At 42.1% G+C, this 27,685-nt stretch overlaps 2 protein-coding genes across 3 annotated transcripts in view; both read left to right on the forward strand.

Annotated features, from left to right (window-relative positions):
- Positions 1-284: 284 nt before the first annotated feature.
- Positions 285-15,253, forward strand: TPH1 (tryptophan hydroxylase 1). 2 transcript variants are annotated; one of them, XM_069803711.1, is made up of 11 exons: positions 285-420; positions 4,144-4,281; positions 5,293-5,476; positions 6,869-6,969; positions 7,662-7,729; positions 9,243-9,439; positions 9,874-10,009; positions 10,518-10,644; positions 11,785-11,880; positions 12,428-12,561; positions 12,857-15,253. In XM_069803711.1, exons 1-11 carry the CDS (start codon positions 352-354, stop codon positions 13,029-13,031), a joined length of 1,425 nt encoding a protein of 474 aa, XP_069659812.1. In that variant the 5' UTR covers positions 285-351; the 3' UTR covers positions 13,032-15,253. The 2 variants fall into 2 exon arrangements, with proteins under 2 accessions (XP_069659812.1, XP_069659813.1); XM_069803712.1 differs by lacking the exons at positions 12,428-12,561; positions 12,857-15,253 and adding an exon at positions 11,987-12,410.
- A 531-nt stretch (positions 15,254-15,784) lies between these two features.
- The window catches only part of SERGEF (secretion regulating guanine nucleotide exchange factor), a 173,766-nt gene continuing 161,865 nt past the window's right edge, over positions 15,785-27,685 (forward strand). Inside the window, 8 exon segments of the mRNA XM_069803717.1 lie at positions 15,785-15,896; positions 17,662-17,800; positions 18,522-18,677; positions 19,020-19,114; positions 20,574-20,634; positions 22,017-22,130; positions 22,422-22,484; positions 26,261-26,419. Coding sequence (XP_069659818.1) covers positions 15,873-15,896; positions 17,662-17,800; positions 18,522-18,677; positions 19,020-19,114; positions 20,574-20,634; positions 22,017-22,130; positions 22,422-22,484; positions 26,261-26,419 — 811 coding nt within the window. The 5' untranslated portion in view covers positions 15,785-15,872.

The following is a 27,685-nucleotide window of genomic DNA, read 5'->3' on the forward strand; positions in this document are numbered from 1 at the left end:
ACCCACAAAAAGCCGGTCACCTCTGACCGCCTTGCGCGGGTGACCCAGGAGGAAAAGCACCTCTTTTGTGCGGGTGGTTCTGGGGCGCAGGGAAGGCGGGCGGTTGGCGGCTGCATCTGAGCATCCCCGCTCCGCCGACAGCGTTTGGACAACCAGCTTTCCGCGCGTATTACTAAGAAGGTTAACGAGCCCCTTCCTCAGCTGGGCCGGGCAGCGCTTGCCCCCGCCTCCCTCCCTCCCTCCCGCCGCCTCCTCCGCCCCCGCGGAGGGCGATTAGGGGCGGCTCTCGCCCCCTCCATAAAGCGGCCGCCGGTGCCGAGATCGGTCCCGGTCCCGGTCCCGGTCCCGGCCATGCACCCCGTGCCCCGCCGCGGCGGCTCGCTGGAGGCGGCGCCCGGCCCGCGGGAGGGCCCCGGCCAGGTGAGGGGGGGCCGGGCCGGGGCACCGGGGAGCTGCGGGCGCGGTTCGGGGCTGAGCGGCCCCGGGGGCAGCGCTGCAAGGGAGGGGAGGGGGCCCCGTCCCGGCTTGCGGGAAAAACGGTGCTTCTCTGAAGTTACGGCTCTGCCGCCTCGCCGGTGCGGTTGTGGGAGCGGTGGGTTTGGGGGGAAAAGGGGAGCTTTCTGGCCCCCGTTGCTTGGAGAGCGGTAGTGGCCCTGAGATGCCGCTCCTCCGGTACCGGTGGGAGCGCTCGGTGCGGCTGGGCTTGGGGTGGGAGGGAGTATGCTTCCGTTTCTGGACAGAAGGGGGGAAAAAAGTGGCAAAATTCAAATGCGAGCGGATCAAATTAAGGTAGAACCAAAGTAACTTCTGGTGCATCATCGCTTAGGAGACAAAGGGGGTGTGTGTGTGTATATCTATCTCCCGGAAAAATCCACTCCTGGATTATTTCAAGTTACAGTGGGAATATGCTCAGTATGTCAGAGAAGACCAGATAAAATCAGCACTTATGCGTTGGCTGCAGTTATTGATACTGTGCAGCTTATGAAGTCGGTAAAATTTGTTGTGAAAACAAGAACGCTGACTGTAATGGAGTGAAGTTTTACCAAAGATTGTTTTGCCGTATCCCTCGGATCTTTCGAAACCAAAAAAACCGTTCAGCACAGCTTTCAGTTTGGTGTCTGAGAACTAAATCTAAGGAAGACCTTTGGTGTGGCCAAAAAATTCCCCTGTAATGTGACATCTAGTCATGGTCACTCATAAGATATCTTCATCTTTCCCTACTAAGAAGTGTGTCAAAATGACAGTGAGGAAGTAAGCAGCTACTTAAAGAGGGAGGAGGATATAAAACACCTGTTGAGACTTTTTATCAAGTACAATTAATGGCAATCTGTATCAAATACATTTTTTGAAAAGATTTTTTGGTCTTCAATTTATGGCTTTAAAATGTAATGTCCTTTAGATGAGTATGTTTGGATAATTTTAAATCTTGGCTATCCATTAATATAAAGAACTAAAGCACAAAATATATACCCTCAAATATCTATCTTGCAAAGAATATTCCTTGGGGAGCAGAAGAAAGGGAAGGTAATTGCTATGGGCTCCAAAAGGAGCGATCTTTAACCAGAAGACGCCTAGATATCTATCTAAATAAGGGTGTTAGAGTATTCTTGTGCTTGTGTAGTTTCATTAGGACTTGAGTCAGGTTCATGGCAAATCAGTTAATGATTTGCATCATTAATAACAAGCATCAATGCAATATTAATTCCCCCCCTTACCCTCCAAAAAGCTCAAATGTGTTACCATGCAAAGGAAGAGTGTCAGATTGGATTACAGCTGAGTTACTGATACAGAATAAAATGAAAGTGAAGGTGCAGCTGTTGGAGGAGAGGAATTGTTTTTGCATTACCATTATCACTTGTTGTCTTGCACTAAAATGGTTGCTGCATTAACACAGACCTGTTTTCAGTCCATTTTTTAATCAAAAGCCAAAGATTAATGGTGGTTTAGGGTTAAAGATGTAAGTGGTGTGTGTTTGGCATTGTAGGCATCTGAATTTCTCTTCTGCAGCTTTTTCAAATTCCTAAATTAGAGGTCACTTCTAGAACTTGATGTAAGAACACACTGCATTTTGTTGTATTTTATTCATTGGTCTCTTAAACATATTAGTCTATAAATATTGTCAGCTGATCCTAAACACAATGTTAGTTGAACTAGCAAAATACAAAATAAGAACATGTCTTCAAGGCATGTAGTTTGTCCTAGCTGTATACCTTATAATATTGCATGCAACTATGCCAAATCGCATGAGCTGATCTTGTCTTAAGTCAATGATCCTGAATGTGGAATCAAGCCAACATGCTGCATTTAAACTGTATATATAAAACAGCCCAACAGTTTTTGCCTTCAAAGACTGTCATCTAACTCTATTTGTAATGGAGACTTCTTTGCATCCAGCTTCTTCTACAGCAGTATTGTCTGAATAGGATTTGGCTCACACCAATGGTGATCTCCGCACTTGAGAAAACAGCCAATAATCTATATGTAACTGTGGAGTTATTAGCTTTTTCTTCTCTGCTTGGAGTACCCTTGCTCAGTGCCTGTTCCTGGCTTTTGTGATCCTGATCTGACACTCACTGAAGTAAGCTGTGAAGCCTGCAAGCTGCTCAGCAGAACCTGGATTGGGCCCTGTCACCCACTTTCAGCAAAGAATTTGATGTCTGGACTCAAGCTGATGGAGATCAGTGGCTTTACTGGATCAGAAACAGTGTGATGGGCTCACACTGCTGCCTAGGCTCATCATATAGTGACAGCTTGTTAGAGGTGGGGACCCAGTCAGAAATCCAGACACTTCCATTAGCATCAGTGGGCTTGGAGCAAGACCTCTTCCATGGGATACCACCTCGGCACCCCAAAGAGCTCACATCCAGTAACCTGCTTGAAACGTTTCTTAGAGCAGCACAAAACATGTGCCTTGTTGTAAAATACTCAATTTAAAATGAAACTAATTTCATTATTTTGTTAGGCAGATTACCTTCTTGATCTGAAAGGTAAATGGGAACATTTTGATAGCAGATAGGTAAAATCTGTTTTTTATTTTTAAACTTATCTATTATAGATAGAAATACTTAGCTGTTCAGCATTATCCATTTTAAAGAAGTTAAAGCTGGAGAGACTGTAGAAGGCAATCAATGGAACTGCTGCGTTTTGATTGCATTTTCATTTTTGCTCTTTCCATTCCCCAAAATGTCACCAGATAGTCATATCTTTAAAAGCTGTGTCAGATCAAAAAATAATTCCAAATAGCAATAATGTGCCTTCATTGTTCCTCTCCTCTTTCTCACTGGTTCCTTCAGAAACCTCACCTTTTGTGTTTCTTTTTGCAAGATTTGAAGACGTATGAGACACAGCCTCTGCTTTTAAGCCTTGTATTTCTTCTTTACTTTGCATTTTCCTCATTCTTAATTGGTCTGATATTATCTCTATTTATGGCCTGGCTACATGTAGCTAAGAATATGGTATGTGATACCCCCCAATTTCAACGTAGTCAGGAGTGTGATCACTAGTAAGGCACAAAACTGCGTGGTCCTACAGTGTTGATTGTCTGAAAATTTTTTTAGTGTGTGATTTGGGTGATTATGATAGGGGTTTGGCCTGTGAACTGGGGGACCTGACAGATGGAATAGCTTTGCTGGGGTTGATCAGAGTGGGACTGTCTCTATAGTCAACAGATTCTGGTCAGTGTAACATTTTAACTCCTTTCTCTCTAACAGCAGTGCTTTACAGTTATGTAGTGAGAGAAAGGCAATGATTTTTCAGTTCTGATTGGCTAAATCCTGATCCATCTTTTCCTACCTATATCCAGTGGGTTTTGGATTCTTCCCTTTACCAATGTTCATTGAATTTGCTAACAAGTATTTTGTTCAACTTACTATTTCTGCTAATGTCTTTTAGCTCCCCCCCTCCGAAATACTAATGCTAATTATAAACTATGCTTTGAAAACATTTTCTGCATCCTAGAGAATGACTAAAGATGTCTGTAAAATGATTCTAACTGAAAAAATGAAATCTCAGTATTTCATCCTCAGCTCTCACAGATTCTATGTGTGCTTAACTTTATGCCTGTTATTATGTAATGATTTAATTGGCAACTTTCCTTTTAAGGTTGATCAGTCAAAAAAAATTCTTTTGTTTGTTTGCATTTAGTTAAATAAGTCAAATTACATGATGATTGAAGATAATAAAGAGAATGAACACCATGCATCTGAAAGAGGAAGAACAGCCATCATTTTTTCCTTGAAGAATGAAGTTGGAGGACTTGTAAAAGCATTAAAACTCTTTCAGGTATGTAATAATCGCATTGCTATAGTAGCTTTGTATTTTTAAATTATAAGGATAGTTTTGGAACACACTAGAATTAATTGCATGCATTTATTAAAGATGTGATTCCTAGCCTGGCTCCCGCTTTGCACCCAAAATTACCCATGAAGGCAAATTTATGCCTCAGAAATTAGATGCTAGCTGGCTAAAAATCCTCACAAAACGTATCATCTGCACTGACTAAAGACTGAGGGAGTTTTGTCTTTTCCCCTCATGAAAAGAAGATTGGCACTCATTGTTTCTACTGCAGGTAAGAGGTGGTTCTGAAGCTCTTGCCGATGGTAGGTAGACACTTGGGGTGCTGACCCACGCTGGGTTGAGTCTGGTGCCCTTGTCACCCTGCGTAGCCAGACTGAGAGTGACAGAGGAACTGCAATTGTATAGCTGCACTCCTTCGATTGCTGGGCAGGTATTGTGCAAGCAATTTGTGCAGTGCTGCTGTGCTCTGTCATCTCGCCCTGCATGTCTTAGCCTGGGGCTTTCTCTATGTTCCTGATACAAGACATATGATTAAATAATTCTTAAAAAAAGAGTGAAATTTACACCCTGAAAACTACTGCTTTTAAATCCCTTGCTTGCTTGTGTGATAATTATACAGTGACTTGACTGGCATTTTGGTGAATTTCCTCAGACCCAGTTGCTAATCAGCTTCCTATGGGAGGGATGAAAGAAAAAGGCCTATGAATTTAAACCTCCTGACTGTGCCTTTCTGTGCTTCCTGAATGCAAATGAAATTGAAAGAACACAGGTTGTCTTTCATTGTCTTCTGAATGGGAGGCTTTTTAAAATCAAATCATTGTCCCCCCCCCCCCCCCCCCCAGCAAACTGCTGTGAAGAGATCCAATTAACTAAAATAGCTTTGCAAAGGTGATGAATAGTCCATGGCAGTAGAACATTCATTTGAAAAACAAATTTTAGTTTTTAGTCAACTGGTTTTAGTCAATCTATTTGAAAACATTACTTCTTACAAAACAGGAGAAGCATGTAAATCTGGTACACATTGAGTCACGGAAGTCCAGGAGACGAAATTCTGAGTTTGAGATCTTTGTGGACTGTGACAGTAACAGGGAACAACTGAATGAGATATTTCAGGTCCTGAAATCCCACGTCAATGTTGTCTCTATGAGTCTGACAGAGCATTTCAATGTCCAAGAAGATGGTAAGTACAAAAGGCATTTCTGATAAAAATGCACTTCTCAATGTGTTGGTTTGAAATCTTTTTATGGTGTCCACATCTGCATTTGTGTAGTGTTTTCAATCAGTAGCTACCAGGTTTTTGCTTCTGTGTTGTGAATGAGTGCAGTTTGGTTGATATGAACAGGGCTGCGTTGGCTGGTGTCACCTAGGAATACAGGCTGTTTCACGCTGGTGCAAATTGCATGTCTGTTATCTGTGCTGGCATCAATGGGAGTCCCTGCACCCACGCAGGCCAAAGCAGGCTGGCATGTAGGCACAGTCTGAATGCAGGGCTTGGCTAAGGACTGTACACCATGATGACAGAGGTATAATACTAACAGATCCCAGTTCAGTTCAGACACTGGTGAAAGTGAGAGATGGATTCTGCAATTTCCTCATGTAGCTCTTGAGTTAATTTTTTTTTTTAACCACTTTTCATCATAACCTGTTACTTATATTAGTGTGAAAGAGTGCCTTTTAACTTTAGGATGCTTAACATCCTGTTTACCTTTGCTTCTATTTAAAGAGATGCCTAAAGTTCAGGGCAGCAGGAAGTCGGTCCCATGTATTTCTCGGCTACTGTGCTTGGCTAGGGGTAGCTAGGGGAAGGTGAGATCTGGTGTTCTCAGATAAAAATGTCTTACTTTAGCCCTAAGTAAGGGCAATTTCAATCTAAACACTCCCCCTGTCCTTCTTAAGAAAATTGAAGAGCATCAGGGCAGAAAACCAATGTATTAACTGCTCTGCCAAAAGCTTGGTTAAAAACTCTCAGAGGCTAAAAAAAAAAAAAGTATTCAGTAGCAAAACTGTAATGAAGTGTCTCTCTAAGGCTGCAGGGCATCCTCTTCCTCTTCTCCCACAAACCCCTCAGCAGAGCTGGATGCTTCTGAAGTACATAACCACAGAGCAATGTTTATTTCCCATGGTCAGTAAAGCAGGATGGGAGGACTCAAACCTGTTCCCACTCTGCCCAGGGACCACAGGCAAATCACTTTGCAAACCTACTCCTTTGCACACTTCGCACTGTAGAAGATTCACAGCAGTGTGCACAAGGAGGCCTTGTCTCAGTGACAGCCTCTAGATGCTATTCTAACAGTAATAACAGTTAAGGGCCACAGAAAACTCATATTAACTGTTTCCTCCCCTGGACGCTTTGAAGCTGGCTGTACTCTGTAGGCAGGCTGTGGCAGTGACAGAGGAGGAAGTGTGAGCTGTAGGCTGGTGCCCGATAGGCAGTGGACTCCCTTGTCTTATTCATGCCGTTTTAATTTATAGATTTCGCTTGTAACCGCTATAGCCATACTTGAAAGTAGCGTTTCCTCCCTCAGCATGCTCGGCGTTATTAATAACTTTGTGGATTCCATGCATTCCCTAGACATGGACAATGTTCCCTGGTTTCCAAAGAAGATCTCAGATTTGGATAAGTGTGCAAACCGAGTGCTGATGTACGGGTCCGATTTGGATGCTGACCATCCAGTAAGTATTTTTTCCTCCCTACACCCAATCCTTAGTGAAAACATACTCTGTGGAGTTTACTTTAAAAAAATTGCAGCTTCTCCTCCTCCCTCTCCTTCCCCTCAACAGTGCCTCTGTGGGTCTGAGCACCTTCTCTTGGGTGTTTCATGTCTTTTTCCTAGTTCAGGCAAGGCCACCACTGAATTCAGCTCCTGTGCCTTTCTGCAAGGCTTACTTGTGTGAGGACTCCTGGTCTGGGCCCTGAGTGGTCGCATGCAAACTGAAAAAACAAACAAAAAACCCAACCAAACAAAAAAACTGTTGTGAGGCAGGCTTCATTTCTCTTCTTTTTTTCTTCATTACTATAATTGGACCAGACAAATGGTACTTGGGCAGTGCAAATTGGCAATTTGTTCTGTAATTTGGAATAATCAAGCAAGTAACAAAGTTTGTATAAATACTGATATGACTAAACTGAATCCTTGTCTACTGACTATATAGTTGACTGACTATATAGTTGCACGCATAAACCCGCTGATTCTTACTTTGAATTGGAGTATTTGCTTAGTTCACAGTTACTAAACATTTCAGACTACAGCTATGATGTTCCTGCCCTGCCCTCTCATTCTTACACAGCATTTAAAATCCATTTTAAATTATTTACTGCAGCCTGGAAACTCATTTAACTTTGTTTTTCTCCTTCCCCCTGCCAGGGTTTCAAAGATAATGTCTATCGCAAGAGACGAAAGTATTTTGCAGACCTGGCTATGAACTACAAACAGTAAGCTTGGCTTCTTCCAGAATATGCCTTCTGGGTGCCTTGAAATAATAGTGGAGTGGACTGGCAGGGGCTCACCTTCCCTGGGCTCAGATCTCGCTGAGACATGCTCAGCTTGAGAATTGGAGCTGGAGGGGTAAAAAGAAAGGGAGATGTAAGACAGGATTAAACTGTAGATCTAGGCCATCTTAGAGCTTCCTGGGCCTCTGATCAGTCTGGGGCCGTGGTTGCTTGGTCATTATGGCATCTGTGGCAGTGCTGATCCTCAGATGGGCAGCAACACCAGCACGGGCTTCCTGCAGCATGGTGCATTTGGACTCTGCGGTCCCTCCCTGATTCTCTGGAAATGGGTGCAATAAAGGAAGAGGGTGGACAACAATGCATGTTGCACAGCTGCCTGTGCCAGGGCATACTGGCTTGACTAGGGCAAACTGGTGTTCTTTGCGAAGGAGAGGGAGGGGAGGCAAAACCCCATATATAGCCCATTGACCACTGACTGTAAACTCTTTGGGCAAATGTTAATACTTGAATTTTCTTTCCTGGCTCAAACTAGTGCATGTGATGTGTAGATAAGAAGTTTTCTGTGGAAATAAACTTGAAGAGCTTCTGTCTTTAGAGATGTTGCTTTGGGGAGGGAGCTCTTAAAGCAGTAAGAGTTTCATAGCCCAGTGCCGTAAATTCTTTCTAAACATGATTTTCATGTTGCTGTTGCCTGCTTGAATATAGATGCCAAGTTCCTCAGCTGGAAATGACCTAGAAATGGTGGGTATCTAGAGCTCTGTTGCACTGGGTATTAATGCAACTGGTTACCGCAGCACAGAGCCAGTTATTGTTAATGTGTGGCTAGCAGAGATTCCTTTGGGAAGGCATCTGCCGTGCTGGTTACCTGGCTGGCAGTGGAAGCTCAGTGTAACACTCCCATTGCTTTAGGTCACACCCTTGCTATAATCCACTTTAATCAAGACCCTGAGGGCTAAATAAGAAAGATGGACTACAATTAATATGTTCAGACAGACGCTTGTCTCCTCTGCATGGAAGTATGATTTTTACCTAATGTGTACATTTAGCTTTTTCCACACAATGTGGTGTTAATTTAAGGAATTCTTTTTTTCTAAAACAAATCAACAAGGTAATGGAAAGTAATTGCAGACAGGGAAGTCCAACAGGGAAAAGGATGTGTTTTCAGCTCCTGAAGGTGCAAAGGTTATGCAGGTATTTTAAATGTTACTCTCAGCATTAGACACCTAAGAAACCCTTTGCAGAATGGAAGATTTCAGGCTCCAGTGAGGACAATGCAAAGATCCCTGTCAGTTGATTTAGGTGGAAAAGAGAGCAAGCCCTTAGACTAAAAGATTTCCAGGGTATAGACCAGATCTCACTCTGCATTTGACAGTGCCTAATGCACCCTGACCAGGTGTTACAGCTGTATAGATTTTAAATAATAATAGTAGGTAAATGAGTCATCCGTTATTAGCCATTTACCAAGGAATGTCCTTTCTTCCTCTTCTCCTTGTAGTGGTGACCCAATTCCCAAGATTGAATTCACAGAGGAGGAGATCAAGACTTGGGGGACTGTGTACCGAGAGCTTAACAAGCTTTACCCAACTCATGCCTGCAGAGAGTACCTTAAAAACTTACCCTTGCTTACCAAATACTGTGGGTACAGGGAGGACAATATCCCTCAGCTGGAAGATGTGTCCCGCTTCCTGAAAGGTAACGTGCTAGTTTTCTTACACGAAAAGGAACTAAGGTCCATTGCAAATCACGCTGCTATTTTGTAGGCACAAGAAAGCAACCTTGGTCATTTTTTGCTTGTATTCATTCTGGTCCTTTAAGAGGCTTTATACAAAGAGTGACATTTGAGGGGCAATGCTACTTCTGAAGAGACTGTTAGGATTGGCTAAAGGCATACCTAGTTGTATTGTGTTGGCTGTAGGCATGAAATTGTAGGAAATCCACTGACACAGAGGTAGGGACATTTCTGCTAAATGTTGGTTATTCTCAAGCTTAGGCCTAATTTTTTGAATTGTGCCTAATTTTCCTACGTGCTCTTGAGCCAAGGCTTTTACCCTAGTTGTAGCAGGAAAGGTAACAACATTGTGCAGTTCTATGCTAAACTAATGTACAATTTCTCTGTTCCTTTTCAGAGCGCACGGGTTTCACCATTCGCCCCGTTGCTGGATATCTGTCACCCAGAGACTTCTTGGCAGGATTAGCATTCAGAGTTTTTCACTGCACTCAATATGTTAGACACAGCTCGGACCCTCTCTATACACCAGAGCCGTGAGTCATTTAATCTTGGGGTAGAATTTGAGAGCGAGTGAGTTTTGAATCTCACTGCCCAGAGCCAAGCTACTGATAAGCTGTTCAAGAACACCAGCAAGAGAACTTATTTTTAAGGTGCTGAAGACTCAGTCTTCACGCTGAATGTAATGAAGTTTTAGCATGCTCAAGTACCACCTTCATAAGTACAGGATTTTCAAAAGTACAGCATGTTATTGGAGAGCTCTCACTGATGTCATTGTGTGCAGAGTTAGTTTAATATTCAATTGCCTCACAAATGTGGAGCTTGGATCTTAATTTTAGACAGCTTCATTTGAAAATCTGAGCTTATGTATTTATATAGAGTTAGTATGATGTGCTCAGTTGGTTTCAGCCAGACACGATTGACACTTTTCTGTCTTTTGGATATTAAATAGTTTAACACAAGACTTTGTATCTGTTCAGTGGTGCTACTTTTTCACTCTACCACAAAGACAGATCATGAGATTTCTTTGTTTTCTTTTTCCAGTGATACCTGCCACGAGCTCCTAGGCCATGTCCCGCTTTTGGCTGAACCCAGTTTTGCTCAGTTCTCTCAGGAAATTGGTCTTGCATCACTTGGGGCATCAGATGAGGCTGTCCAAAAACTGGCAACAGTGAGTGTTTGAGTCCCTGGTGATCCCACTGAAAGCTTACTAGGCTGATCCCACTCCATTGAATAAATTTGGAAAATTATTTATTTGGAAAATCATGTCAAAATTAGCCACGCCAGCTGCTAGACCTATGTGTTTCACTGGTCCTTGGCTTTTAGAGCATATAACAATTTTCCATGCTAGGAAAAAAGATATATTTTAGGGTTGATATGGTTGGTATTTTTTTTCACTTGGCTGTCAAGTAAGGGTGCAACTTCTGGTGGTAGATCTCTTCTTCCAGATGGAAATTCTATGGTCTGTTTCTTCCAGACAAAATCTTCTTACTTCTGGGAACATGATTCAATGATTTTAAGAGTAATCCATTTCTTTAATGTGTAGAATGAATTGAAATGATACGGTGTTTTCACTGAGTGTGGTGAGCACTAGCATTTAGATACTTTTCAGCCAAGAAATTCACATAATATAAATTAATCTTATTTCCTGGATATCAGTTTCTGGATGCTTTGGCAAAAATATTTGAAGATTAAAATTAAATTTAGATGAAAAATAATTGATGCCAGTTATGAAATAACTGGTTTGCTGATTTAATTTTTTTTTTTCCTGCACCTGGTGTAGCTAGTGGTAAATTTTCTACTACCTTCAGTGGGAGCAGAACTAAGCCATCTGTGAAAATAGCATTCTTCCCCTATACCTGCAGAAATCCTGAAATCCAGCAAACTAAACATCTTTAATTTTACAAGCCACTAAGCAAATGAGAAACAAACTGGAAACAAAGTGGGCTGATGTTTTCACTCACTCACAGAGCTCCTCCCTATCCAGTTTCTTTTAAGCTGAAGCTGTCCTGTTGTGACAATATTTCTCAAAACAGATTTACCTCTCAATGTTCCTACTGACATTAACAGCTTCTAGCCTAGCTGGGTAATCTATAATATCAATCTTTCTTATGAGAAACATGCCATCCTGTGGTTTTTCACCCTTCCTTTCTGGCTTCCATCCTCTTTAAATATCTGAGAAGGATAACCAAGAGATGACTGTCTGATATTTGCAACTGTTTGACACTACTACAAACAGAAATGCCCCCATTTAGTTCACTACAGCATCTTTGCTGAATGCTGAATTATTTTACGCCCTTCTCTGTTTCAGTGTTACTTCTTCACTGTAGAGTTTGGCTTGTGCAAGCAAGAGGGACAGCTACGAGTTTATGGGGCTGGCTTGCTCTCTTCGATTAGTGAGCTCAAGGTAAGATGTCTACTGCTTATTTGTATCTTTTCTTTGTTTGTATGTGATTATTGTCACTGTTCTGCCCTGTTTTTTAAGAAGTATAATTTCTTTTGAAAACTCCTAGATACCTACTAGACTTCAAGCAAATTCACTGTGGGAATAATTACTGGACAGTCTGCTTTTGGATATATGCTGAGCAGCTCCCATGTCTTTCACAGGAAGCATTAGATGACTGGTATTTCTTAACATTAGGTTCCAAGTAACTATTTTCAGAATAAAGCTCTGCTGGTTTAACCAGATTCTGAAAATATTGCTCTTGTTTACACATGAGCCTTGCGTCTGAGGAATCTCTTTTTTGACCCAAATTGGCAGAATATGACTGTTCAGTTATTCTGTGTGTTAAGCTTTAACCACTGTTCATCTGCAGATAAAAATTTTAAGAAGCAATGCACTAAATATGGCCTCACTTAATCTTTTTTTATTCACTCTACCTCATGCCATCTTCCTCATGGATTCTTTGGGTGGTGATGTTCTTCTGACGCATGATAACACATTATGTTACCAGCACTCACTCTCTGGCAGTGCCAAAGTCAAGCCTTTTGATCCAAAGGTCACCTGCAAGCAAGAATGCCTCATTACAACTTTCCAGGAGGTTTACTTTGTTTCTGAAAGTTTTGAAGAAGCAAAGGAAAAGATGAGGTACAGATTTTTGTCCCTGTTTTATAAAAGCAGGTTTGATTTCATGCATCTCTCAGTAGCAGCACCAAACCCTTTCATTCTTATCACAGTTTTATAATTAACTTTCATGGGGTTAGAAAACTGAGATTAGTATTTGCTTGGTCTTCCATGCACTGGGTGGGAAAGGTGATAAACTATATAACAATTACAACCATTTTAAAGAAAGTAATTTGGCAAAATGGTTATTGATACTGACTGCATACAGAGGATGCATTTGTGTTTTGTTTATAACTAACTCTCTTTTTTACTTGAATAGAGAGTTTGCAAAAACCATCAAGCGCCCATTTGGTGTGAAGTACAATCCATATACTCAAAGTGTGCAGATCCTGAAAGACACGAAGAGCATTGCCAGTGTGGTGAATGAGCTACGTCATGAGCTGGACATTGTCAGCGATGCCCTCAGCAAGATGGGGAAGCAGCTGGAATTTTAACATCCCTGTCAGCAGTGTGGTGCACTTGGCCAGTCTTTTCTTTTCCCTACTGATTTCTTTCTAGGCATGTAATGTGTTGTATGCAGAACTCTCTCCTTTACAAATGGAAGAGTGAATGGCCCATAAGGATAATAACTTTATCTTGTTTCTCTGTGTGAAGTCCCCTGCAGAATGTATTCCTCCATCCCCCTTAGATAAAAAAGGCCTGGAGTTGCCTTTGAGAAGCTGGTGGGGCAATAGAGAAATTGCTAGACTGTGGATCAGGGCTGGGATCAGATGCTGCAGAAGGTGGCTTATGAGGCAATAATGGAATAATTCACCACAGGGAAATGTCTGTTTCTGACTCTAGTAGTCTATGCTACTGATTTTATAGCATTGCACACTTCATAGTGTAGAAGCTATAGTAATCAGTGCTTCTAAGTCTGTGCTACCAAGTTTAAAAATTGAATGATTACAACATAGGCATCAGGACATAAATAGCTGGAGGTTCACCATGATGAAATTGAGGGGTCAAATCTTGCTTTTAGAGGGATCATTCTTGCCCCAAAGAATTGCAAATGTGCTGTTTGACATGCTTTTAGTATAATGCAGAGATGTTGCATGAAATCCTAATTCTGTTTATTTTAAGAGATTTGCTGTCAGCTCAGAGGCAGGGTTTTTGTTGCTGTCCTTGATATTGCACCTGAGGGAAGACCTTTCCTTACAGAAATACCATTTGCCTTTTTCCTGATTGAATTAATTTAGCAAAAAATATAGCAAGCCATCAGGTACTGACTTAGCACAAAGCCTAAAACCATTTCCAAATTACAATTTAATATTCAAAAGAGTTTCATTGGTTCTAAAATAGCACAAAAGTTTAAAATAACAGCCAAAGTTCATAGTCTAGTCCGCTTTTTGTAAGAATAAGTATTCTATTGATTGCTCGGTCACTTTACTGACCTGCATAAGCTGCACAAAGATAGATTTCGTTTCTTCTTTTCTAGGCCTGAACACCTTCATTCCCTATCAAGCAAATGATAACTGAAGGCCCAAGCATTTCATAGGAATTCTGTGGCTATGAATGCAACAAACTACCTTGTAGTGTAAAGTATATCTAATTCCAAGGAGCACTTTACAAATGTTTGGAAGCAGTGTCCTGCTGAACTGTCTGTATTGCATAGTAGCAAACTGCACCGTTTTCAGGGCTTCATAGTTTCAAGCATCCTGCATAGCTGTACAAAGCTGTGCTGGCTGCTTTTTCTGCCAACCCTGCTAATGAAATGAGTATGTGTACAGAATATAATACATTTGAATGGAAGATCTGTGATGTGCAGAGTGTATTTAATAGCACCCTAGGCACTGATTCTTCATAGGCAGAGCTTGTTAGGAAATCCAGAATTTGCAGCTGTGAAGGTTGCTGGAAAAATGGTCTGAAATCTTAAATACACTGGAGATGCTAGTCCAGGATTTTGAGAACTTGAAAGGACTTCCATGAACCTCTCTGCCTGAAAATCAGTTTGAATTTCATATACTTTCTAGCAGGCCACATCTGTTCCATAAGCAATCACTGGCCTAACCTTTCCTAGTATGTTCACTGTTTAAATCAAGTCTAGATAATTTTTTCTATGACTATAACCCACTATAACTTTTTTTTCTTAAAGAACATTTAAGACCTAGAAATATGTTCTACAACATTTATGGCTTACATTACACTTTATAATAGATTTTAGGAGCTTGGTCCTTCTAAATAAGAAACCTTCTTATGAGTGAGTAGTAAGGGAGGATCTATTTTGTAGTATTCTGTGGTAACAGTTAATATTCAGCTGCATTTTTAAAAATGTTGGTGTTGTGTTGTTGAAATATAGATAGATGTGTTAATTCAACTCTTTGTTTGAACTATGTATACATTCCAAGTAGGAAACTTTATACTTGATAAATCAGCACCTAATTTTGAATATTTTGGAAAAACAGCAATTGTATTTTTATTTGCACTTGTGTAGCAAAAAATTAAGTAAACTGCTAAAAGTAATACAGAGCAGATGCATTTCCATGGCATTAGCAACACATATGTTTGGCTTCACACATCCAAACCTTCTGGCTATGTAGAACAGTAATAATTTAAATATTTTAAACTATCGTGGAGGCTTTAAATGTCAATAAAAAATGACTTGTTGGTAATTATTAGAAGCAAAAACCCCTTTACTTCAGCACTGTAGCAATAAACACGAAGTACTCACTTCTGACCAAGGGTTTGTATGTTTTGTGCTGTGGTTCAGGTATTCCACGTGTGTGATTTAATTCCATTCAGAACCGCATATATTTACCTGAGGAGTGACTTGTTTTCCCCTCATTTTTTAAAGGCTTCGTCTTTTTTCCCTGTGGGAACGGGTGAGTGTCGAGGAGGCGTTCCACAGGCCCTGACCCCGGCGGGTGCGCCTCCCGCCATCCGTGGGGCTCTGTCAGCGCCGGCAGGACCGGGCGCTTGGGCTTTTGGGGAGTTTTTCGTGAAAGCGGCAGCCAGAGCTGGAGCTTGCCGGTGGAGTACAGGTAACTGGGGGCCGGGGGAGGCCATTAGGACCGGCAGCTCTTCGCCACAGCGGCCCCCCCCCCCAGACGCTCCCGAGGGCTTTCAGCGGGTCAACCGGGGCTCCGCGCCCTTCCCGCCCCTGACAGGACGGACCTCCTCAGCGAAGGCCGACGTTCGCCCAAGGGCCGCCCTAGGCTCATAGCCGCGCTCCCCACAGACCCCCCCCCGGGGCGCGGCGTCTCGGGGTGAGGCGGGGCCCCGCCGCAGCCCGGCCCCGGCCCGCCTCTTCCTCCCCGGCCTGCGGCGCGGCGGGAAGGGCTAGGGGCCGCTGTGCCATGGAGCCCGTGCTCTTCGCGTGGGTGAGTGGGCACGGCGCGGTGAGGGAGACCGGGGGGAGCTGGGGCCTCCTTCTGCTCCGCCGCCGCGAGATGGCGGCGCGGCCCCCTCAGGGGGCGACGGGCGGGACGCGGAGCCCGGCTGCTCGGGGCTCGGGGGGGCCGGGGCCGCGTGCGCTGCCGGCGGCCCTCGCCTCGCTTCCCTGGGGAAGGGCGGGCCAGGGTTCCCCCCCCTCCCCGAAAAAATAAAAATGCTGTGGTAAAGTTGTGGTGAGTCGCCCTCGTCGCAGTTCATCGGCTCTTTGCCGCTTCGCGCGGAAGCCGGGAAGCTGACGGCTCGTAGCCCCGCGGCTTCCTCCCGCCCAGGGGGGTCCCGCCGGGGCTGAGCGGTGCCTTGGCCTGGGCCCCGCGGGGCCGGGGCGTTGCTCACCTGCTGCCGCCACCCAGGCGTGGGGGGCGGGTGGAAGCGCGTTTCGCTTTGAGTGCGTAGCCTGGGGTGAAATCCTGAGCTCCTCCGAAGAAATAAGACTTTTTTTTTTTTGTGGTTCATCAGAACCGTGATTTTACCTGATGAGCAAAGAAGGTCCAAGAGCCACTAAGTGGGTATTTCTTTTCCTTGTTAGCTCGTTTTGCTCTGCGGTGGTCATGTTTGGCAATAACCCAGCAGCCTTGGAAGGGTAAATGAAGATAGGTATGTTAGCGCAGGGGTAGACACGTGTGGCTCTTGGTTCTTCAGGCACCTGTTTTCTTTCTGCACCTTATCTCAGCTTGCCTGGTTTTGAAGACTTGAAGATTCATTGCAAGTTACAGGCTAAAATGAGAGCTTGTGACACGCCTTCTAAAAAGAATTACATCTGTTAAGTAGTAGCACGCTCTAAAACTGTCTGCCACTAGTAGTGACTGTGAGACAACAACTTGATCTGCCTGTCCAGCTCAGATCCTGACATCTCATCTACCTGTTAACTATGGGCTAAGGCGAGCAGCCTGCTGCTTTTGTCTAAAATGTCGTTGTTTCTGTAGGTACAAAGTGTTACTAAATGCACTGGTTGCTGCATCTTGGGGTAGGGGGAGCAAATGGAGAGCAGATAGGCAGGAGGAGCATGGGTGAGGTAGGGCAAGTCTGCCCTGGGGATCACCAGCTGGGAGCAATGTGGGTGTTGAGTGTTGCTGTTACTGCAGTGTGTGGGCCAGGAAAGTGACTGAATCCACCTTTGTGAATGAAGGTTGCAGTCCAAACTGTTGGATGCTTAATAGAGCTTAAATTGGCTAAGAAATTCCCTGACATGTTACTGTGTTGTCAGTGGTTGCTTTCTATGATCGGTTTAGTGGCTATAGTTTTGTACTTACAAATTCATGATTGGTATGTTTTAATTTTGACCACTTTAAGTTAAAAGGCTTAGTTAACGAGGAATAAGTGTTTCTGCTTTACTTGTTTAGGTTCCAGAACAAGGTAGCATGTTTTTCCGATCTTGTGTTGGAGGTGGACTGCCAGAAAGCATTGGCATGAATGAGATCTTAGTGAGAGTGGGAATCATTGGTGTTAAAATTAAACAGGTGGTAATCATCCTGATAATAAGGCTTTCCTCCTTAGTAACTGTTAGCCTGCAGTTAAAGTTTTATCAAGATATATTCCAGTATGTTTCTTAAAATACTGGGGTTGCAAGGGCAGCCTTCATGACAGCATGTGACATGTCCCCGTTAAACTTGTTTGCTCTTAGGAGTGGATGTGTATCATCTTTTTTGTTAACTGTTTTAAAAAAATGTGTTATTTTTCTGTGTGTATTTGAAGGGTGCAAACAGCTATGGACAGCTTGGTCTTGGTCATAAAGAGGATGTGCTGGTACCTCAGTCACTGAAAGATGTTTCCTGCAAATGTCAAGACATTAAAAGCATTACTGGAGGAGGGGGACATTCTGCAGTTATCACTGGTAAAAACGTTGCACTTGCAAGGAGTGTATGACTTCTAAACATTTTTTTTTTGTTGTTTTCCCTGTTGATTTGGTGCTGCCACCTATCTGCAGCTTCTGTTTCTGAGCAAGTACAATTCTTAGTTGCAAAACAGGTTCCTTCTGTGCCAATTAACTCAGTTTTTTGGGGAAATTGGGGAAATTCCTGTTTTGCTTATCTTGTGTGGTTACTTTATGGCTATGTGAGGACTGTTTCTTAACTTGTTTCATATAACAGCTTTTCATACAAAGCAGCCAATTTTTCTTTATTGAGGATGGGAGTGGGTGGGAGGGAGGAGTCAAGCTGGAGGTTATTCAATCTTGAGAAGTTTTAAGGTAAGGAGCAGAAGATAGCATCTGGTCTTTGAAAGGTTCTGCTGTATGCCACGGATAATTATGGGAAAGAAGGAATACAGACAGATGTGAATGTGATAAAAAAACTTCATCTGCATCTTAGTGAGAGGTGCCTGTCTTACTGTATGGATTGTCTCCCTTGACAAATGCAACTCTCCATAACTGTACTTATTCAGAGATGTTTCTGATGCATCAGAAATAACTGTTTATCTTTCTTTTTAGCTTGATTGCAGTGCCTAAAATGACACAAAATCACTGTCCTTATTTGTCACAGGATCTCAGGGATGTATACTTGTCTTTTTAGTTGGTGAAATGGAACATGATTTTTTTGTTTTGTTTTTCCTTCCAGGTGCAGGAGAACTCTTTGTATGTGGCCACAACAAAGATGGGCAGTTGGGATTGAATCATACAGAGGATGTACTGCGTTTTACTTTGTGCACTGTCCTGTCTGGCTTTTGTGTAAAACAAGTTGCCTGTGGCTGGGATTTTACAATCATATTAGTAGGTAAATGTATCTCTCTTAAGAGCTGAAGAAATATCCTGATGTAGAGAACACGGTGAAAGTTCCACATTGCTGTTGCTTGTGTGATGCACCAGCACTCACGGGTTTTAAGCTACTTGCCTTGCAAACTAAATTGCTCCATGTTCCTTGTATCCCAGTGAACTTCAGACCTTCACTGAACATGGTGTGTAAGACCAGAAGCCTATGGCCTCAGGGGCTTTGGAATGGGATGTGTTAGGTCCTTTTTTGAGCTACTTGTCTGTGATATTTTGCTTGTTAGAATGTTACAGTGCTTTGCTTTTGCTCATGGATTTACTGATTGGGCTCTAACACTTTATTTTGCAGGATCTGGCCTAGTTCTATCCTGTGGGTCTAACTCTTTTGGACAATTAGGAGTTCCTCAAATTTCAGGTCCGTGCTTGATTCCACAAAAGATTGAGGTAAAGATTTAAAAGGAATTGTGCTTTAGAGCTCTGTACTTTATATTGCTTCCAACAACTTACAAAGGTTGTTTGACTTCAGTGGGCTTTAAGCCAGACTCATCTATAGACCCTGTTACAGTAAACAAAGTAAAGGACCAAAGATGGTCATTGACCCAGAGATGAGAAGCTAAGGCTGCTTTTCGTGTATGAAGAAGTTGCCCGCTTCTAACAGAAAGTCATCTATTTCACTAGGTATTATAACATATTGTATTTTAAATAGTGTTACATCTGTAAGAAGAATAATAAATTTGCTGAGTACTCAGAAGTGGAGAAGTGCCAGAATTGAAGTACCTTGTGCAAACTTGTCTTGGTTTAACCCCAGCCAGCAACTAAGCACCACGCAGCCGCTCGCTCCCCCCCCGCCCCGCAATGGGATGGGGGAGAAAATCGGTGAAAGAAGTAAAACTCGTGGGTTGGGATAAGAATGGTTTAATAGAACAGAAAAGAAGAAACTAATAATGATAACACTAATAAAATGACAACAGTAATAATAAAAGGATTGGAATGTACAAATGATGCGCAGTGCAATTGCTCACCACCCGCCGATCGATACCCAGTTAGTCCCTGAGCTGCGATCCCCCACCCTCACTCCCCCCAGTTTATAATACTGGATGTGATGTCATATGGTATGGAATACCCTGTTGGCCAGTTTGGGTCAGGTGCCCTGGCTGTGTCCTGTGCCAACTTCTTGTGCCCCTCCAGCTTTCTTGCTGGCTGGGCTTGAGAAGCTGAAAAATCCTTGACTTTAGTCTAAACACTACTGAGCAACAACTGCAAACATCAGTGTTATCAACATTCTTCTCATACTGAACTCAAACCATAGCACTGTACCAGCTACTAGGAAGACAATTAACTCTATCCCAGCTGAAACCAGGACAAAACTTAACTCACTAATTTTATGCATGCATGACTTGGTGATATAGTTGTCTTTGGATGATCATATTGGGCAACCTTCAGTGGTATAGGTGGTACTATCAGCAGTATTGTTTGTGACTGCAGAACTTGGTAAGACTGAACAGCTTGATGGAAATTGTTACTGCTTGTTGCTGGTATTTGCTGTGGAGGTTTTGGTGTAATTCTTGAGGAACACTGAGTTAAAATTAAGAAATAAACATATTTGTATCACCAAGGTTCCTTCTTTCATGTGAGGATTTTGACTGTGGCTTTTTATTTATTGCCACAAAGCTGTACATCCAGTTGCTTTGCTTGATTTTTTTTTAAGGTGTTTCCACTAATTTTTGTTGGCCAAAATTTACTTCCTTTATGATACAAAATGTTGGTATGCATTGTGACATGCAGGCTGGAATTGTGAGAACTATTTTCATAGTGTTCTACATCTGTCTGTTTGGTGTATTTTGCTTTCAGAGGCACTAAATGCAAAAAGCAACTAAAATATATTTTTCTTTTATTTGAGTAGTCTCTCAAAGAGAAGGTGGTCGATGTTGCTGCAGGACTGAGACATGCCCTTGCTGCTACAGGTAAATATGTCATAATTTTAATATCATTTCAGTAACAAATGAAATGGAGTTTTAATAGCTTGGAGGGGGAGAGAGAGGGAAAGAAGATGAAATTTATTTTAGGTTCTGTTTATTTTAAATATCACAGGGAAAATACTCCTGTAAGTCTTGTACTAAGATTTTGGTAAAAATTAACATGAATAATAAATATGCTAGAAACATCTTGCTGGAAACTGGTGGTGAAGAACTGTTCTCCAAGAACTCTGAGTTTATTAACAAGTTAATTTTCTGATGGGTGGAAAACTTACTGATTTCTCCTATTCTGAAACAAAACATAAAAGTAGCCTTTTTGTGGAAAAAATATTCCTGGTCAATCATAATATCTTCTTAGGATTTTGAATTTGTTATAATATGCAAAGTAACAGATTTAGGTTTGTATAAGATGTTTCAAAATGGAACTGCACATGACATGTGGCTTTTTTAATGATGTAATTGAAATTGACACCTGGAAAAATCACAAGAATGAAACATTTCTTTTATTGAGGGAGGAGGGAAAGGATATAATTGGAGTTGATTTCACTCACACACCTTCAAAAACCTGGTCCTCTGACTCTTTTCTCCCACTGTCTGCTGTGCGTATACTTGGGAGGGTCATAACGTCTAAATATTTCTCCTGCTGCTCTTAGAGACTTTGAGTTTGTTCATGGACTAACTGTAAACCTTCCAAGTGGCATGGTTGTATTAAAATTGAGGAACAACAAACTAGATGTGCTCTTTTATTTGGTTTAGTTTTGCATGAACTTTAGTATGGATTCCAGGTAGTGGAGTCTAGCTGAAGATGCAAAGGAGATGCTTGGAAGAAGAGTGGGATCTCTGGTGCTTGTAAGAATACTGGGAATTAAACTTCCCTGAGCTCTGCATTCGGTGAACATCTTGTTTCAGAGCTAGGTCAAGTCTTTGAAAGGTCCTGAGGAGAAGACAAATGACTTCACTCCCTCAGTGTGCGCTGGACTGCACAAACAAATTAGCATGAAGAGAAGGAAAGGGCAGAGAAAGTGCAATGAACTTATAGTAATAAGTAAATTGTATCCCTTCTGGAGGTGCTACAGCTATGGGACTTCTGTTACTAAGTCCTCAATAATGTCCTAATATAGGCCTCAGAGCTGATACAGGTTGCTTAGTATCTTCTTAGTTTTCTTATCTGTATAATTAGACTACAACTGTTTGTTGCTTGATGACTTCACCAGGATTATCCATATGTTTCTGGCATAAAGATCTTTTAAAGTGTAATGTGAATCAGTGAAAATGAAGTGAATGTACCTTTAAAACTAATTAATGAGTTAAGTGATTTTGTTGTTGGTTGATGTATGTTAATCTCTTCTATTTGTGTTTACTCTGGAAAGAGAGTGGTTTGGTGCTTCAGTGGGGAACTGGCATGGCGTCTTGGGCAAAGCGTGCAAACCAAGGAAAAACCCTTCCCCTGTTCCTGACAGCAAAAGAACCCTGTGAAGTAACAGGTAATCCAGGAATCTGATTCCGTTGTAAAGGTGGATAGAGCAGAAATATAATTTGGAGTGATATGTAGCATCCTTTTATTATAAAGCCACTTGGTATTATAAACATGTAGTGCAGTATCTGAAGGATAGAATGAGCGTACAAGGTCATAATCTATGGGAGAAGAAGATAGTCTTGCAACGTCTATGGCCCAAAAGCAGAGGGTTTTACAAAATTTATCATCATCCTGTTATGCTTGTATGCATATTTATGCATGAAATTATACAAATTTTATGAGACTAATTTTTCTCTAGGCCTGGAAGATGTAAAGGTGAAGACAGTTGCTGCAAGCTCCTATCATTCAGTGTCACTCACAGGTAGGCCTTAGGTACAAAAGTGAAATTCCTTGTCTCAGCCTATAAAGGTTTTTGTGCTTTGGAGACATTTGTCAATCGTGGTTAGACTGGTAAAATTTGATCTGGCCTAGTTAGTGCTGGTTAATTGTTTTGTAATAGTTTTAGATTCTGAGAACTTTCTAAGAGCTGCATTCAGGTTTTGAATTTTCTGAATTAAGTGTGTTTTTTCTTGGGGTCAGGTGTGACAGCCATTATGAGTAAGTAAGGGTCTGGGCTTTTTAATGGTTAGACACTCTGAAAGGATTTGTGGAAGCACATGGTTGGGTAAGTCTCTGGACCTGCAGGATGATGCCCCATTGGGTAACTCTGGATGGTTGGGTGCTGGAACCAGTGGCTATCCTGCTTCTGCTATGTGAGCTAATGCCTCTGCATGGGACTGTGCTGTGCAGGGATGTGCAATGGTCTGGAGTATCTTAGGTGGCTCTAATATAACAGTGTGCAGATCTGTGTGAGGTAACATAAGAGCACAAGGCTTATTTAAAGCAGTAGGAAGTTGCTTTAATCACTTAGGCACTTCCATAATGTCTGCCATTTGTTCTTTGATCTTCAGGCAGTGCTCCCATGCTGGAGTATTAAGTATCCAGTAATGAAAGTCTAATAAAGTTGGGGTTTTTTTTGTTTTTTTTTCTTGGCAGACTGAGAGAAGGGGAAACAGAATAGCTCTTCATGCTGTAATCTTACGTTTTGAACTGTGGAAAACATATTGAACCTTACGATGACAAGTCTTTGCCAAACTTTGTAGGAACAAGTTCTTAGCAAATATGCAGCCATCTGGTACCTCTGTCATCATTAAGGGAGCACTGGAGTATTTGCTTATGCAGATCTATAGAGATTTAGTTGTACGGGGGGGATGGTCCAAGATGTAAATTATATTGAATTCTGAGATGCAAAGTGTATATGCGATTAGTGAAGAAGAACTGTAAGGACAAATAGAACCTACTTTAGCTAATTAGCACTCTGTATTTAGGGTGTGAACAGATTATTCTTTCATGCTTTTGCTTTTTATTTAAGAGAGCAGTCTACTTGGCAGCAGGGGGACCAAGAGTAACAAAATAAGTGCCAAAGTAATAAAGTGATGCTATTGCTGTCCTTCATCCTGCAAGATACTCGTTATTGCTTAAAATATACTTTTTATTTTAAAGATACTTGATATAGTAAAGATACTATTGCAGGGTGTAGTATTTAAATGGAGATTTTCTTCTAGGAATCTGTCACACTGTGATGCAATTTTCTTTGGCTCTCTTGCATGAGCCACCTGCTGGTAGGATACCAAACACCTGCAATCAGGCAGGTTTTTGACACAGCCGTTGAAGTGGGTTGTTGAAAACATGAATGGCAGTTCCTTTAAAAAAAGGATGGTAGTCTACCTGTATCCAAACTGGCCTGAACCCTCCAATGATGAAAGTATGGTGCTAAGTCTTAGTATTTAAGTTTTTGTTAAAGCCTACTCAAGAAATGAGATGAGGGTTGAGCATATGACATTTCCCAGGATAAAGCAAATGCACCTCCTGGAGAAGAAAAGGAGGTGACAGAGGCAGTGCATTTAGTTGTGGAAACATGAATGACCATAATGTTTTTCTTTGTTGAAACAAGCTGTTTCCGTGACCGTTTTTTTCTCTCCAGAAGCTGTATGTACTTCACTCTGGGAAAGAATTTATCAATTTTAGTGGAGAATTCCAATAAAACAATTGCTTGATTTGTTTCTCCTTTTCATTTCAGTTGTGTTGTTTTAATGAGGAACATGGGAAGTCCTGCAGATGACTGTCAGTAATGTGTAACTTAACAAGTACTGGCTTCCCTCAGCCCTTTGCTCTTGTTTTTCAACAGCAGTAGTATAGTGGAATTCTCCCGGCTCATTCCTTCTGTTACTGTTACCAAACTGTGATCACTAAATATCTTGTAGCCTAAGTCCTACTTTATCTTTTATTCCCTCTGAAAGGTTTACTCCTGTCATGCTGCTTTTAAAGAGTTTGGTGCTGACCTGAGACTTCAGAAGCCTTGAGTGTTGTGGACGTGTGCTCTGACAATTCCATGTTGAAAATGATATGGCTTCCAGTCTTTCTGGGCCCATGATCATGTACTTCATGTGCGCAAGATTTATTTCTTATACTTGCAGCTTGTACAGGGTGGCAAAGGACTTAGGGAGGCCTGATGCAGCTCATGTTCTGTTAAGTGTTTCTTGTGGTTTTTTTGTTTTTTTGTTTTTTTTTTTACATGGAGGCCTAGCACCTGGGCGGAATGATTTTGTGCTGAAAAGATGAAACAAATGATATGTAATATCTGCAGAAGGACTCATCTCCACAGTCATCTTGTTACTGTCAATTGGTCGTTAGGCTGTGAGCAACTCCAGCTTGCACCACTGAAACATATGAAGCAATGTGGATGTTTCTGTAAAGATAATTATCCCTGTGGGTGTAATCCTTGAGTGTGCACTTGCACAAATATCTATTCTGGAGAAGGGGTGGGGAAGACCAGTGATAATTTACAGAGGACTCTCACTAGTTGTCTAGCATTGTTTTGAGGCATGATTTTAATTTTGCCTTGTGGTGGGTGGTACCTGCTTTAGCTGTATGTTCACAGCTATGTATCCAATTACTTTAGGAAATGACTGTGCAAGGTGAGGCAAGGAGCCTTAGACTGTCTCTGCTTTGGGGGATTTACTGAATTTGCTCAAGCTGAAGAAGGCAGGAGCAGAGCTAGGAGTCTGTAGCTCTCGTAGAGAGGGTGGGAGACTGTAATGCAGAGCAGGGGCAGCCAGCCAGGCTTTGAAGAGTCCCAGGTACTGGAGAGGAGTTAAATTATTTGCTGCAAATCAGAAAGTTATTTACTGGACTAAATCAAAGCTTTGGGGTGGAGGTAAAAGCTCGCCTGTAAGAACAGAGTGGACTGAGTGGGACTGCTCAGTGAGTGTCCCCAAGATGCTTTGATTTTTTTTTTTCTTGGAGAAGTTGACTACTGTGGTTAGTTTTCTAATAAAAATAAGCCTTTGCTATAAACATCTTTGTCATCTTTGAGAAGCTCACAGTAGAAATAAGGTCTAGGCAGTTTGACCTTAAAGCTCTGGTTGTTTCAGGGAGTCATAGAATCATTTAGGTTGGAAAAGACCTTCAGGATCATTGAGTTTAACCACTAACCATGCCCACTAAACCAGGTCCTGAAGTGCCTTGTCTACGCGCTTTTTGAATACCTCCAGGGATGGTGACTCAACCACTTCCCTGGGCAGCCCATTCCAATGTTTGACAACTCTCTCAGTAAAGAAATTTTTCCTAATATCCAACCTAAATCTCCCTTACCTCAACTTGAGGCCATTTCCTCTTGTCCTATCTCCAGCCACCTGACAGAAGAAATCAACACCCACCTCACTACAACCCCCTTTCAGGTAGTTGTAGAGATCAATAAGGTCTCCCCTCAGCCTCCTTTTCTCCAGACTAAACAACCCCAGTTCCCTCAGCAGCTCCTCATAAGACTTGTGCTCCAGGCCCCTCACCAACTTGGTTGCCCTAAGTCATGTAGCCCTCAAAAACCAGGCTGTGTTGTTAAGGCCCTTGCAAATATTTGTGATATCCTAGTTACACTGTGCGCACATGTGGTAAAGAATGGTAGGAAAAAGCATACAGTGAACACACGAATGAAATGTTGTTCTTTCCTCAGCATCACTGAGTTGAGACAGAGCTTGTATCTGGTGGTGTTCTATGTATATGACTTTTCAACAAATGTTACTTCTCTGTCTATTGTAGATGAAGGACACCTGTATGTCTGGGGTAGCAACAAACATGGGCAGCTAGTGAGCAAAGAGATCTTTCTCGCGGAGCCCGAGAAGATTGAGACTGAGTTTTTCTCACATGAAAAGATTGGAGCAGTTTGGAGTGGCTGGACCCACTTGGTGGCACGAACAGGTAGGATGTCTAAAAAAACAGTAACTTATGACACCAAAACAGTAAATTGTCTTTATTGCATGCAAACAGTGTTCTTTCTCACTGATACTGGTTGGATGCAGAGTTTTGCAGTTTCACCTGAGCAGCAGTTGTCTCCTGAAAATGATGAGGACAGACATCCTTTGGCTTCTGTCCCTGAAGTAGTATTGTGCTTATAGGTCGGAGGGCCTAGCATTTTCATAAATGCAGTAGCATTTGCATGTACGCACTGGAGGGATGCAGCCTCTCTGCATCATCAGGTTGCTGGTATACCAGAATACATATGAGCTTCTAAAGATCATTCTAGTGGGTGAGTTATGACATCTTCTTTGGAGAGAAAAGAAGGCGGAAAACTTACTTCAGAAAATAGAGATGCAGGAAAATATGGCTGCAGCTTCCAAGATATATGACTATATTTGGCAGGAAGATATGGGCAAAACTCTCATTCAGGGCACAGGAATTGGGAGAGGGGAAGATAATCCTAGCAAGTGTCTGTCTGAAAGGCATGGGGGATAGATATGTACCATTCCCAGGTTACCTGAGTGTTAGCTGAGGATCTTAAGAACAGGCATAGCCAAGAAACCTCTGGTTCTGCCATCCCATCTGAGAAGACGTCGTCTCATTGCAGTAAGTGAAATAAATTACATGGCTTTGCTCAACTGTTCTAACCTTCCTGTACTTTGAGGGAGCCTAGCTTTTTGTGCTGCTCTTCTTTAGTAAAGTGTTTTAAGGACAAATAAAATCATGTGTTCAGAAGAAAGTCAATAAATTAAAATAAGCTGGCTTGTATGTGTGTGTGTTTGTGGTCAAACCCAGAAAATGTTTAGAAAAGACAGGTAAAAAGAGGCATCATTAAATTTGAAGAGCATCCCCTGAAGATGAAATGGAAGAAGATTTAGTGTTGAAGCTGTACCTTCCTGGGAACCTTTCCAGTGAGGACAGTGTGAAAGCTTGCCACATGCAGAGGGCTGTAAGGTTAGATTCTTTCCTAGGAAGAGATAAGAGGAAGGTTATGCAGTAATGACATTCATGCGTTAAAGGATGGTTGATCTGATGAAGGTCATCTGAATGCACTTGTATTGTTGCTCTGTTGTGAAACACAAAAGCAGGAGAGGAAGGTAGACGAGATAGAAGGGTAAGACAGACATCTGAAACTGTTTTGTGGTGTTCACGTGTGAACAGTCTGTGCTATTTGCTTCTGTTGCACAGTGTGGAGTGATAGTTAAGACTTTAAGACTAACGGGAGGA

The sequence above is a fragment of the Haliaeetus albicilla genome, chromosome 16, assembly GCF_947461875.1.
Source record: "Haliaeetus albicilla chromosome 16, bHalAlb1.1, whole genome shotgun sequence".
Lineage (NCBI taxonomy): Eukaryota > Metazoa > Chordata > Aves > Accipitriformes > Accipitridae > Haliaeetus > Haliaeetus albicilla.